This window comes from Cokeromyces recurvatus, assembly GCF_025118155.1.
Source record: "Cokeromyces recurvatus strain NRRL 2243 chromosome Unknown BX663scaffold_8, whole genome shotgun sequence".
Taxonomy (NCBI): domain Eukaryota; kingdom Fungi; phylum Mucoromycota; class Mucoromycetes; order Mucorales; family Mucoraceae; genus Cokeromyces; species Cokeromyces recurvatus.
Window position 1 is genome coordinate 552,414 of NW_026251394.1, and position 13,455 is coordinate 565,868.

General features: G+C 30.0%; 5 protein-coding genes across 5 annotated transcripts; 1 reads left to right on the forward strand and 4 right to left on the reverse strand.

Annotated features, from left to right (window-relative positions):
- Positions 1-944: 944 nt before the first annotated feature.
- BX663DRAFT_560037 (cation efflux family-domain-containing protein) lies at positions 945-2,958 on the reverse strand. Its single transcript, XM_051531879.1, has 6 exons — positions 2,731-2,958; positions 2,176-2,635; positions 1,990-2,110; positions 1,785-1,925; positions 1,616-1,716; positions 945-1,555 (listed from the first exon to the last, which is right to left on the reverse strand). The coding sequence occupies exons 1-6, from the start codon at positions 2,932-2,934 to the stop codon at positions 1,038-1,040; spliced, it is 1,545 nt and encodes a 514-aa protein (XP_051384334.1). The 5' UTR covers positions 2,935-2,958; the 3' UTR covers positions 945-1,037.
- A 1,894-nt stretch (positions 2,959-4,852) lies between these two features.
- Positions 4,853-6,099, reverse strand: BX663DRAFT_542019 (uncharacterized protein; the record flags this gene model as incomplete). Its single annotated transcript, XM_051530799.1, has 2 exons — positions 4,853-5,211; positions 5,274-6,099. 2 exons carry the CDS (start codon positions 6,097-6,099, stop codon positions 4,853-4,855), a joined length of 1,185 nt encoding a protein of 394 aa, XP_051384335.1.
- Positions 6,100-6,906: 807 nt separating this feature from the next.
- On the reverse strand, positions 6,907-8,766 carry BX663DRAFT_485172 (protoporphyrinogen oxidase; the record flags this gene model as incomplete). Its single annotated transcript, XM_051524595.1, has 3 exons — positions 6,907-7,671; positions 7,757-8,407; positions 8,494-8,766. The coding sequence occupies 3 exons, from the start codon at positions 8,764-8,766 to the stop codon at positions 6,907-6,909; spliced, it is 1,689 nt and encodes a 562-aa protein (XP_051384336.1).
- Positions 8,767-9,540: 774 nt separating this feature from the next.
- On the forward strand, positions 9,541-12,190 carry BX663DRAFT_560040 (uncharacterized protein). Its single transcript, XM_051531880.1, has 7 exons — positions 9,541-9,646; positions 9,718-9,883; positions 9,946-10,010; positions 10,080-10,210; positions 10,271-10,472; positions 10,532-11,929; positions 11,983-12,190. Exons 2-7 carry the CDS (start codon positions 9,759-9,761, stop codon positions 12,045-12,047), a joined length of 1,986 nt encoding a protein of 661 aa, XP_051384337.1. The 5' UTR covers positions 9,541-9,646; positions 9,718-9,758; the 3' UTR covers positions 12,048-12,190.
- On the reverse strand, positions 11,804-13,075 carry BX663DRAFT_504769 (S-adenosyl-L-methionine-dependent methyltransferase). The gene is made up of 3 exons (XM_051526968.1): positions 12,954-13,075; positions 12,280-12,809; positions 11,804-12,148 (listed from the first exon to the last, which is right to left on the reverse strand). The coding sequence occupies exons 1-3, from the start codon at positions 13,007-13,009 to the stop codon at positions 12,054-12,056; spliced, it is 681 nt and encodes a 226-aa protein (XP_051384338.1). The 5' UTR covers positions 13,010-13,075; the 3' UTR covers positions 11,804-12,053.
- Positions 13,076-13,455: the final 380 nt, after the last annotated feature.

A 13,455-nucleotide genomic window follows, 5' to 3' on the forward strand; every position in this document is an offset into this window, starting at 1 on the left:
ATAATAATAATAATAATAATAATAAAAAAAAAAAATGATATAACATATACAAACTATAAACATTAAGCAGGAAATAGAAGCGTCTGTTATTGTCTTAAAATTTGAATATCCGTCCAATCAACGCAAGAATACGAAATATATAGAATTCAATTCTTTAAAGATTTGAATGCATCATCTGTTAGCATAGCAGATAATGTAACCGTGATAATTTTCTTTTCAACAAGTTCATACGCTCTAAATTCATACGCAAATCATAAAAGAGACTCTTTCTTTATTCTATATTGTTTTAATTGATGACACACTTGTTCTGTTATGAACCCTTTCCTTAAAGATGTAGTGTACTGAATCCTAAAACTTCAAACTCATGTGTATAAACTGTGTGGTGCTCCTTTGTTTTTCTTTTTTTTTTTTTTTTTTTTTTTTTTTTTTTTTTTTTTTTTTTTTTACCTCAAAGCAATCGTTTTATATACTTGGGTATCCCGATTCAACTTGGAAAAAGTTCCTTAAATTTGCTTGCTTCAACTTAATCTGTATTGGCAACTTCCTTGCAAGTAGGAATTGGGATAATAACAATCAGTGTTAACAAGTCTGGCTTTAATATACTTTTTTACTTATTCAATTCTATAGGCAAATAAACATTATCTTGCTATTTATATATTATTTTATACCTGATCAAATGTTTAAATAGCAATGTATAAGGTATATATTACATAATCAAATCATTTGTAGTGTATGTACATATCTCCTATACATTATACTAATTATTAACTTTTCTTCTGCCCTTTAGCAGTCAATTCCCAATGGTACCAGTAGAAATCGAATCCTCGTTTTTTTTTTTTTTTTTTTGAAGACACTATATCTCTTAATTATACAACGTAAATATATTCATTCACTCTATATTCCTTTCCTACAAGCTAATTTATATAAAAGTCTATTAAATGAACAAAAAAAAAAGGCTTTATTAATTTTTGAAAAAAAAAATATATGTATCTAGATCTAGATTATGGAATGGAATAATAAACAGTACAATAGATGAATCATTTTTTTGATACACTGATGGTTAATTCACCATTACTTTCCCTAATTAGAGGCTCCAAAATATCAAAGCTAGCACTGATAACTGCGTCTTCATCTGCTTCAGGTCTAACTTTGATCTCGACTGTGCCGATATCTTTACCATATGCAGTCTGCCAGAAATGAACTTTGTCAACAGATATCACATTGGGGACTTGTTGTTGAATTAAACGAATATTCTGCTCTATAGTTGTAATCATAGAATCAGGTGTAGTTTGCAACACTATTTTAATTAATGCTGTAGCTGTCATTACACCAAGATAGAGCATCAGTATTGCCTCTGTAATTGCTAAACATTTATCTAAAGCTGGTGAAGATAAGCTAAACAAATTGACCATGAACAGGAAACATCCAGTAATGATGATAGAAGACGAATACACATTCTTTAAAAGCTTATTAATAGTATGTTTGTTTATCTTGGATAAGCCTCTTATTTGAAAATAAGAATATTCTTGTGAGATTTGGGGTATTTTCTTTAAGACTTTTACAAATAGATAATAACATGTTAATTATGGCTGTAGTGATCATTTCTAATACTTACGCCGAACCAAATTTTCATGATTTTCAAAGCTAATATTAGTCGTAAAAGAAGCTCCAATAGCTATTAATAGCAACACTAATAAACTAAAGGATGAAACAGAACTATATATATATATATAATTTAAGTGAGACTTATGAACAAAGTTAAGCTATTTATGATTATTACTTGCCTACTATCTGCTCTATGATGTTCCTCATTATGATGCTCTTCCAATAATAAATGCTCTAACGATTCCTTTGTAGTATACATTGCTCCAAATAATAAAAAGATAGTATTAACAAGGGCAAAGATAATTTCAAATCGTTTAACGCTATAGCAAAATCATGATTAAGTCTCTTAAATTTTAACCAACACACACACACAATATAGCTTACCCAAAAGGTCTTTTTGTACAAATGGTCGTAAATGCTGGGTTCAAATGAAGTACACTTGATACAAACGTATTTAGAGTACCAAATGCATCAAATAAAGTAAGATATGAAAAACCAACAATAGCTAATAGTCGATATATAAATAAATAAATATATTAATCAAGAAAATAAAATTCTATTTCTTTTTACCTAAACTTTCACGATTTACACCTAAATACCATATAATCATACCAAGCACCATTTGACCTAAAAAGTAAGTAAAAAGGGTCTTTTGAAATGGAACTAAGGACATAAATATAGATGAATATGAAGGCAAAGGTTGGGTATAAACTTGAGAAAATTTTGTATGAGCATCGCCACAGTGATGGTGTTCATGGTGTTCATGATGTTCATGGTGTTCATGATGTCCATGGTGTCCATGATGTTCATGGTGTCCATGATGTTCATGATGATTAGTATCGATATTCTCATGACTATGATGGTTGTGAGTACTATTGCCATAATCATTATGCAAATGGTCATAATGATAAGCATGACTATCTTGTTGAGAATGATTATGAGCTTGATTATCTGAAGGCTGATGCGTTTCAAAGTTTGTCGATTGGTAAAGATGACTATTTTGATAAGTCAAGGCTTGGTTGGTAATGGGCTAATAGAGAACAGATAACTATTTAGTCTTCTTTTTCTTTACTTTTTTTTTCTTTTTTTCTTTTTTTATTTAGGGAGGGAAAATGAAGTAATTACGTTATGTTCATGTTCATCATGAATCTCGTTTTTTGTAGGTGTAAAAGATCGTGTTGTATGAATAGGAGCATTACTTTGAATGGCTAAACCATTTTGAGGAAAATGAGACTTATTCACACCAATCTGTAAGCCATCTACTGCCTGCTGCTGATGTAATAAAGGAGATCGAGGCCTTCTCTTTGTAAACTGTCTTGTTTGATACATCAATGTTTTTATTCACAAAAAAAGGTGTTATATTTTTAGAAATTTTTTTGTCTAAATTTAACTCCATAGTTAGTTGAGTTTATAAAGTCATTTTTCATTGTCCAGGTACAATAATATAAAATACCAGTCTTCTAACCATTTCCTTTTTTTAACTTATTTTTCTTTTTTAAAAAAAAAGGACTTATATTCCAAGTTAGGCTAAATATCTATGCAAATTTAGATAAAAATGACATAGTCTAGTTATTCTACATCAAAACCATCTATCTATCTATCTATCTGTATATAAATAAAGAACAGCAGTAGAATCATTCCGTTCTGCTTACAAGCATTTAAAGTCTAATAATTTCTGAGTTTATTTTTGATTCAAAATTAATGTCTTGGTTTTACGATTCAAATCTAGCGACTAAAGAATCCTTGAAGGTCACGAAAAAGAAGTCAATTGCTACCTTTATATTCATTTCTATTCTAGACATAAACAATTACAGATAAGAATAATTAGTAGCAGTAGCATAAAAGAAAATTAGTGTTCAAACTTTTAGACTTTTATGTAAGGAGAAGGAAATTGTTAACCATTGTAATAAGGTCAAAATTTGACAAATACGAGAATAAAGTATTTGGGAAACAAAACAAGAATATACCATTATAATGCTTCTATAGATAGCGTATCATTAATTTGATATAGCTAAAGTCACCCTATTTAATTATGTCAATATTTGTATATAAATCAATCTTAGTTATAAAGCAGCTGGAAAGCATGACTGTTCTACACATGCTTTTATTTATCAGACGTTTATAATCTTGATGTTATCTTCCTATCTTGAATTATCTATTCTCATTGCTCTTTTAGAGATTATTTGCAATCTTTTTTTCTCAATAAAAAGAAAAAGTAAGAACGTCAGGCTTTACTATTTTAGTCTTATTTAAGCTACTACAATAATTATATAACAAAAAATAGATTGAATACTGTCGGTAATTTGGCTTGAAAACTAGTTGAATAAAGCTGTCAACTAAGATAGAGTGTTCCTACTACTTACTTTTTATATAGTAACGAAATAGATAAATACTTCTTATTTTTTTCATAATATTGTAATTAGTTATTTAAACTGATTTGATTTACCCATAAAGTCTTTTAATTAATTTTTTCAAAAAGTACTCATTTTTCTTCAACTTTATTGTTTGAAATAAAAGATGATTTTTACCTATTTTGCATATACGCACATAATATAAAATATGTCTTATACTGTTTAATAAACTATACATATTTTTAATAATATAAATGCACAAGCATACATACATATTTGGATCCTTATTGTGATAATTTTTAATTAACAGAAAATGCTTTATTGTTTTCTGCAATTATATAATTTTTCATAGGTAAAGGGTATAACAGTGTTAGAAATGCAACTGACTGTTAAAAGAAATGTGTTGTTATTAAGTGAATGGAAATAAAGATTATGTATTACACTCTCTCTACTCTGTTATATAAAACGATTTTTATTAACTATTAGCGACACTGTATCTTTCTTCTTCCTTTTCCTTTTTTTGCTTATAATAATTATTAAATAATAAAGGCACGAAAATTTGTAACAATAAAGATTTTCTTTATTAAAATATTAAAAAAAGGTCTAATTATAAATATATTTTTGTTGTTTTTATGATTTTCTTCTTTTTTTGGTTTTTTTGAGGTTTTCTATTTTTTTTGCTAGGCTTTTCTTCTAAGGGATTTTTCTTCTTTTTTTTTTGATTTTTTGAGGTTTTCTATTTTTTTTTTGCTGTTTTTGTGATATAAAGTAAAAAGAAGGAAGAGAGAGAGAGAAAGAGAGAGAGAGAGAGAGATAAAATTTAAAGTCTAAAGGAATTTGTAACAAAATATATAAATACATATATATCTTTTCTAAAGATAAGTAATAAAAAAGGTTTAGATAAAGATGCCAAAGAGGCCAAAAGCCATAGCAAGAAAAGCGCCGTTCAAAGAGGAAGAAGAACTTGAGACTTGTGCATCATGTTGTTGAGGATTATTTGCTTCATTAGAAGATTTTTTAGATTCTGAGGAGAAAGGTTCAACTGCAGCTTGCTTAACACGATTATCATTGCTGGCTTGTTGCTTTTCCTCCAGTTGATGATGAATATCAGAATCCGTATTAGAAGGATTTGTTACAAGAGCACTATGAGGGTTTTTGTCGCCAATACATTCAGCAGCAGTCATAAATTGATAACCTTTATTTTGTAGGGATTTAATAATTTTCGGGACTTGATCAATTGAAGTCTTATACAAGTCTATGAATAAAAAGAGAGAGATATTAATAATAGTAAAATTTTTATATTAAAGAGAATTTTACCATGCTGTAAACTAATAAAACCAAGATCATTATTAGCATTCAAAGAATTATAAGAACCATTAGATAAACTATCAAATACACGTTGAATACGTTGAGGACCATCCTTTAACTCATGAACATCATAGTCAGTTGGATCTACATTCCACATTAAAGTCTTGTAACCCATTTGTTTAAAGATAGCCTTTACACGCGAATCAGCTTCACCATAAGGAGGTCTGATATAAAGAGGTTTAATACCGATAGCTGCCTGAATAGCTTCTTCTGTTGCCCTAAGTTCATAAACGATTTCCTCATTTGTCAAGCTCATCAGGTGAGGATGAGAGTAAGTGTGTGAAGCAATTTGATGCCCAGACTGATAAGCTCGTCGAATGATATCTGGATACATCTTAGCATGAGCCCCCATAACACAAAAGGTAACTTTTACATTTGTTTTGTCAAGTGCATCAAGTAAATCAGTAGTAAAATTGCTAGGACCATCATCAAAAGTTAAAGCCCAAGTCTTATCCATAAGACAACCATAGATATCGTCAGGTGATGCCATATTACCACACGATTCAAAGCAGTCTTCATTATCATTGCCATCACATTTTGCATTCTTGCATATGCCAGAGCCAATTGGACGAACACTACCTTTAATGAGGGACAGATCAAGACCTTCTAACCAAGCCTGGTTCTTTGGTGTTGTAAATTCAGGAGTATCAATGCTTATATTTGTGTTTTCTTCTTCTTGATGGTTATTATTCTTCTTTGCAAAAGTGAAATTAAAAAGCAAGTTGAAGAAGAGCAAGAATATCCAGATCAACCGAGGTTGTCTTGTTAGAATCATAATAATTGGAAAAAAATAAAATAAAGAATATAAGATATATAAAAGGAAAGAAAAAAAAAACTTCAAAAGAATGATTCAAGAGGTCTTTTTATATCTTTTTTTTTTTCATATTTTATTAAAATAAGTCTTGTTCAAAATTTAATTAACTATTTTACAAACGGCATGAAAATCTTAAATTTTACATTCTTCATCATGATAAAAAATATGTCATATTTTATAAATACGACTGACAAAAAAAAAAGTATATTAATACTGTTTAATAATCAACTAATGATTCTTTATATTATGTCATAGCATTCTTTATAATAAAAAGGAACGAGCGAAAATCAATTTAGATACAAAGTCAATAAATGAATCATGTTAGCCTACAAATCCATAATATAAATGTTACTGTTCATACAATTTAAAAAAAAAAAAAAAAGTCTATACGTTAAAAATAAAATAGTAAAGACATTCTTTTCATGATAGAAATTTGAATTTTACTAATAAACATTTGTATATTGTTCCTGACTTTATTATTATTTTTAAAAAAACTTAAACTTATTAGTCTTTTAAATCAGACAGCGTATACATACGATACGAAAAGAAAGGATATATTTGACGATACGTATAACGATATTTTATTCGTAAAATGACTTATTGCCGTCGAGAACTATTATATGACGAATCGTATTTATAAATATTTGGCAACAAACTTTATCGAAAAAAAAAAAAGAAAGCATAAATCATGATTCCTTTATTATTAAAAACCATTGAGTGAAATATATATACATATATAGTCTTGGATATAAACATACATGATAGGTTTTATGACTTCATGATAATATTGATATTTCCTTTACTTAATCTGGCACTATCTTTCATCTCCTCTGTACTAGTGCCCTTCACAGTATTTCCAAGACCTGTAACAATTTTTTCACGAGAACCTAAAGCACCAGACACTAATAATTCTTCCACAAGCATACGACTATTCTTAATGCAACCTGGGACACTGACACTCAGATAACTAGCCCCTGTGACACTCATGAGATGACCATATTTATCTTTTAATGCATGATGAAGTTCACGTAGACGTGCTTCATGACCTACAAGATATTGAGGAATACATTGCTTTTGAAGATTAACCATTGAATGGGTAGGTGTACTGTTGATATTTAAAAAGACATTCATCACATCATTAGCATATTTATAAGCTATTTCAGGATCTAACTCATCAATAGTGATTTTACCAAATGCGTCCTTCCAATCAGAACCACCTATCATGGCAGTTACCTTTACTGTGTCTGATTGAATTGTTTCTAGACCTGGCATCGTATTTGAATCAAATACAACTCCAAGAGTACCAGGAAGAGAGATGGGATGCTTTGTATCACGATGTGGTGTAAGTATACCAAAACCGTCATATCCCAATTTGACGTCTGATGGATATGCAAAATTGACAACGGCTACATCTACTGAAGGATTATAAGTAAGGTGGGGTAATTTTTGTTCTTTAAGTAATTTATCCAGATTAATTGAAGGAATAGTAGAGATCACATGATCTGCGTAGATATCAGTGGATTTAGTTTTAATCTATATATTATGACACTTGTTAGAGACCAAGCTTAGAGAAAAAAAAAACAAAAAAAAAAAAGTCGAATTCGAATATACTTTTTACCTTGGTTTCTTTTCCATTTGATTTAACTTCAATAGATTCGACAGGGTCGTTTATGATGATGTCTACATTAGGACACTGTTCTAACCAAGCGCGAATTTGATTAGGCAAAGTTTCCATACCGTCCTTAAATCCCAAAATACTCATTTTTTCCATTTTACTAAACCATTCAGGATCCTGATTCCTTGCTCTTACTACCATACCTCGTTCACGCATTGTAGCTGTATTAGAAGTACCTCGTAACATACCCATGATGACGCCACCATAATTTCTCTCTGCTTCATAAAGCATACGCATGGTTGACTTTAGAGATAATTGCTTTACATCACCTGCATAAATTCCATGAGCAAGAGCGCCCATCAAGTTAATAGCTGTATGTTCATTAAATCGTCGTTTCATAAAATCATACAGAGACTCATCTTCTTTGCCATCCTTTGGTATACCATTTTTGAAACGAGACGAACGAAAGGGTTCCAGAGCACCGGCGAGAATAACCGATTTGAATACAGGGGGTTTGTTAAATAATAATGACATAGGACCTGTTGGAAGTGTATTGATTTTATCATCATAATAAATGTAACGATGTCGAACAGAAGGATCTGATTTAGGTATACATAACAATGACTCATTCTTATTTAATTGAAGATGTTGAAGCTTACCAAAAAAAAAAAAAAAAAAATGAGTAAAAGTGAGTTATTTTTTCTATTTTGTTATTATTACTCTTCCCTTTATTTATTTACCATTTCCAATAATATAACACCATTGGGTCCTTCAGGACGTAAACTTCTTGGACCAGCTTCAAATAATATAGAATCATCTTCTTGTGATAACTTTGGTAAATGATTTTTGCTGTCATATTTACCAGGTGAAACACGACGACTTTGAATCCAACCACCTACTCTATCTTTACCCTCAATTAAAATAATTTTAGTTGATTTAGGTGCTAAGCGAGATAAATAATAAGCAGTTGACAAGCCAGAAATGCCACCACCTAGTACAGCTACCGAAGTCATTAATAAAGAATAATCAAAAAAAAAAGAGAGAGAGAGAGAGAGAAAGGCCTTTGATTTTAGTATTTAATAATATATGCTTTTTTTTTCTACATTGAAGTTCAGCACTTGCTTTTTTTGTTAATTTAGTTTCATCATCTCGTAACTTTTACAGCAGCTTTTAACTTTATATTTCATGTTTGATTTCTATTGAATGACTTAAACATATCTTTTTATAGTGTAAACTGAATTATTGATTTCGTTTTCCCTTTTAGTAGTTTGTAAAAAAAATTAAAAATAAAATACTATCTACTATGTTACATCGTATACTTGACCTATTTCTCTCTCTCTTTTTTTTTTTTTGAACTGTAAATTAGCCCATCATTCAGGTAATAGACAATTCCCTGTAGATCAAGTATATATTTATATTTGATTCCATTCTTTCTTTATAATTTAATTTAAATACTACAACCCTCTAATTCGAGTCAGTAAATAATAACTATGTGTAATAAAAAAAAATCAAATATAAAACGCATTAGGAATTAGTAGCATCCCGCATTAGTTTCGACTTTATTAGTCGTCAATATGTATAATTATGGATACTACTTTTAAAAGAGAAAGGAAGTTAATAATCCATTTGGAAAGAGGGTGTGTGTGTACATATTTGTATATATTATAATTAAATACAAAGGGAAATAAAAAATACAAAAAAGTCACAGACCATGATAATCAAAAGGAAGCCTTGATTTTTTTTTTTTTTTTTTTTTTTTTTTAGGCTCTTTTACTTTTTTCCTTTTTGTTTATTTATTCAATAATAAATAAAAAAGAAATTAATTCAATTTAAAGTAAACATCTCTTATTTTTTTTTTTGAAAAAGAAAAGGAAAAAGAAAAGAAAAGAAAAAGTAATTATTAGTCTTACAAATTCTCCATCTATTTATTCATTACTATCTACATTTTTTTTAAAAAAAAAAAGTTGATAATTAATTAGAACGCGCGTCTTTTAGTCCTTTTAATATGACAGATAAAAAAGAAGAACCAGCGACTGTTATTCGCTATACAAAAGAAGTTATGATTAGTTTACATGATAGTCCACTTGTACAAAAGCCAGAATCTATGCCTTCCTTGTTAAGTTGGTTTGGGTAAGTATTATGTTATTTGTATATAAAAAAAATAAATTGAAATCATTCATTATTAAATTTAGTGAGGATCCTGATTCTTCAGTTTGTAAAAATATTTTAAATGGTACAATGACTCGAGCCCCTGCTGGTAAATAATATTTTTATATGTATATGTATATATTTTTTTTTGTATTAGATTACTTATTTATAATAATAGATAAAAACATTATACTTGGTCCTACTAAAACTAACTTTGCTTCCTCATTATATGGTGGGTTAAAGAAAATTCCTGAAGATAATATGTTAAAGTCGCAGCAAGCATCTTCATCAAGACATGCTCATCGACAGGTAATATTAATTATAAAATTAAAGTAGAATTTTACTTGTATTCATTAACCAATGATTTAGTTGGAAGACAGATTACATAATAATATGGGCTTAAAAGATTATCGCACACCTCGTGGGCCTTCCTATATAGGAGAAAAGGGATTTTCACATAATAGAGCTTCAGATAAGTCTACTTTATCAGATAGAAAATTTATGAACAACAACAACAACAACAACAACAACAATAATAATAATAATAAAAATAAATACAATAATGGAAGACGTAAGTGATTGGATATATTATGTAATTAATTTTCTGACCCTTTATTGACATCTATGTAGATATGCAAACCCATAATAATCATAATCGATCCAATAGACATAACTATCATCATCATCAGCAACAACAACAGCAACAGCAACAACAACAGCATGATTCAGATAATAATTCAGAAAAAATACCAGAATGGATGGATTATTCACCACCTGAAGATACGATAACGACTACAGTCAAAGAAGAAGAAGAAAAAGAAGAAAAAGGGAAAGGAAGAGAATTTATCAATGATTTAGAAGCATGGAAACTAAATATGAAGAAAAGAGATGGAGTTACTACAACTGAAAAGAAGGAAACAGAAAATAAAATTGAAGAAACATTATCAAATCTTAGTCTATCATCGTCATCAGATCCGCTTTCTTTCTTTGATGAAGCAAATCCACTTGAAACACGTCGTGAAGGTGGTTCTCGTTTTGCTAAATTCTTTGCCAAACGTGAAGAACCCACAACAACAACAGCAGCAGCGGCAGCAGCACTTTTGCCTAGATCTATTAGTGTAAATGACTTATTTCAAACTTCTTCTTCTACTGCTACTACTACTACTCATCATACAAATTCTCAACAAGAAAATGTTCGTATCTTTTCCGAAGATGATGTATTAAAATCATTAGGAGCAAATAAAAAACCCAATGAAACTATGACAGAAGATATGGCAATGGGATTTAATCGTGTACTTCAAATTCTATCTCGACCAAAACCTTCCTTACCTCAAGATGATTCAGTGATATCAACATCATCGTCATCATCATCATCACCAGCACCAGCAGCAACAGCACCAGCACCAGCAGCAGCACCAGCAGCAGCACTAGCAGCAGCACCAGCAGTAGCAGCAGTAGCACCGCCACCACCAGCACCAGCACCAGCAACAACAACAACAACAACAACAACAACAACAGCACCGCCACCACCACCACCACCATCATCATCGCTATCTTCTATAACAAAACCTCAACAAAATAAACCTTCACCTTCTATAGCAACAGCAACAAATAAATTTGGTAATAGTTTACCTACTTCTGTATTGCGTCAAATGAGTGCAAAGACAACATCAAAAACTACGCCTTCCTTACTTTCTCATTATTCGCCTGCAATGAAGCAACCTCAGGTAGTACAGCAACATCCTCCTCCTCCACCACCTCCCCAGAATAATATGCCACCTCACTATTTCTATCATCATCCAATGATGGATCAACGTGCGTTTGAACAACTTTTACAATTTAATCCACATGGCATGCCTCCTTTACCTCACATGATGATGCCACCACCACCACCACCACCACCAGGTCAAATACCTTTGATGACGCCACCACCACCACCTCCTTTTTTACAGGGTCAACAAGCTAATAGGTTTCCTTTACAACAACAACAACAACAACAACCATCTATGCTACCACATAATATGAATGGTAACAATCACAGTATCCATCATTATGAATTCTATTAACTTGCTACTTTTTAGGTCTTCCTCAACAACAACAACAACAACACATGTTTAATAAAAATCAAGGCTGGGAACAACACTAATTTATTTTAAATAGGAGTAAAAGCCACTGTACAAATTTTAGATCCTGTATGTCCACCAAATTGGAAAACAGGATATTTGACATTTGAGTGATAACGGAAATCTATACAAATAAATAAAAAAAAAAAATAAAATAAAATAAAATAAAATACATACAAACATATAAAAAAATAAAAAATAAAAAATTAGTGAAATTCACTTTACACAAAAACTAAATCATCATTAATACATTACATTGTTTAAAGTTTTCGATTAATTCCTCTTTAGTCCAATTGCAACTTGTAATCAAAAATAATCCAGATTTTGGTTTAATCATTTTATAAACAGCCTCAATATATTTTTCTCGAGGACCAGGTACACCTTCTTGTTTAGCCTTGATTTGGTCTGGATGTAAAGAGATGGCATCATAAGTTCCTTTATCCAAGACAAGATCATATTGCTGTTGGAACCATTGAGGATTAGATAAAAAGTCTACAGTTTGATAAGTGATGGCCAATTGACGTTCAGAGGCAATAGAGGTAGCAAGTTGAATAGCTGATTCAGAGTAATCAATACCATGAAGACTTTTATAACCCGCCTCATGGAGTTCAATAAGTAAATGACCGTTACCACAACCCAAGTCTACTGTACGACAATTCATATCTGAGACATGTTCAGTTACCCATTCAACCATACGTTCTACACTTTCTTCACCAAACCAAATTTCACCAATATCTCCTATCTCTTGGAAATTTTTATTTTCCCGGTCATAGACAGTATCCCAACTATATAAACATCATTTTTTATTTATTTTTTTTTTATTTTATTTTATTTTTATTTTTTTTTAAAAAAAAAAGTTAGATAAAGGGAGGGAGAAATTCATCAATAAAAAATAAACAAAAAAAAGTAAATCTTTTTTCTTTATTTACTAGGATTTTGTACCCAATTTTGATGCTTCAAAGTCTTGTACTTGAGGTAATTCCATTTTATTCTATAAGAGAAAAACTTTTTTTTTTTTTTATTATTATTATTATTATTATTAAGTCCATAGTAATTCAGTTTCAGATGTCGGTAGCGGAGATAGAATAAATACTCCTATAACAGTGAAGAAGAGAGAGAAGAAGAAAGGAATAAATCCGCGTTTTGTTGTTTTCAAGGAAATGTTAACGGATGATTTTTTTTTTTAATATTATTCTCTTTGTTGGCGATGAATTTAAATTTTACTTTTTATACTCAATATGTTTAAGTTGTAAATAAGGGAAAAGAAAGCTTCCTCCTTTTTTTTTTGTATGTGTGTACAATTGATCTAATAGGATGAATACATGATTCTACTAGTTAAAAAAAAAAAAACGAAAACGAAAACGAAAGCGAAATCGAAAACGAAAAGACCCCCTTTTTTTTTTATTCTGACACACACACAATAATTGATAT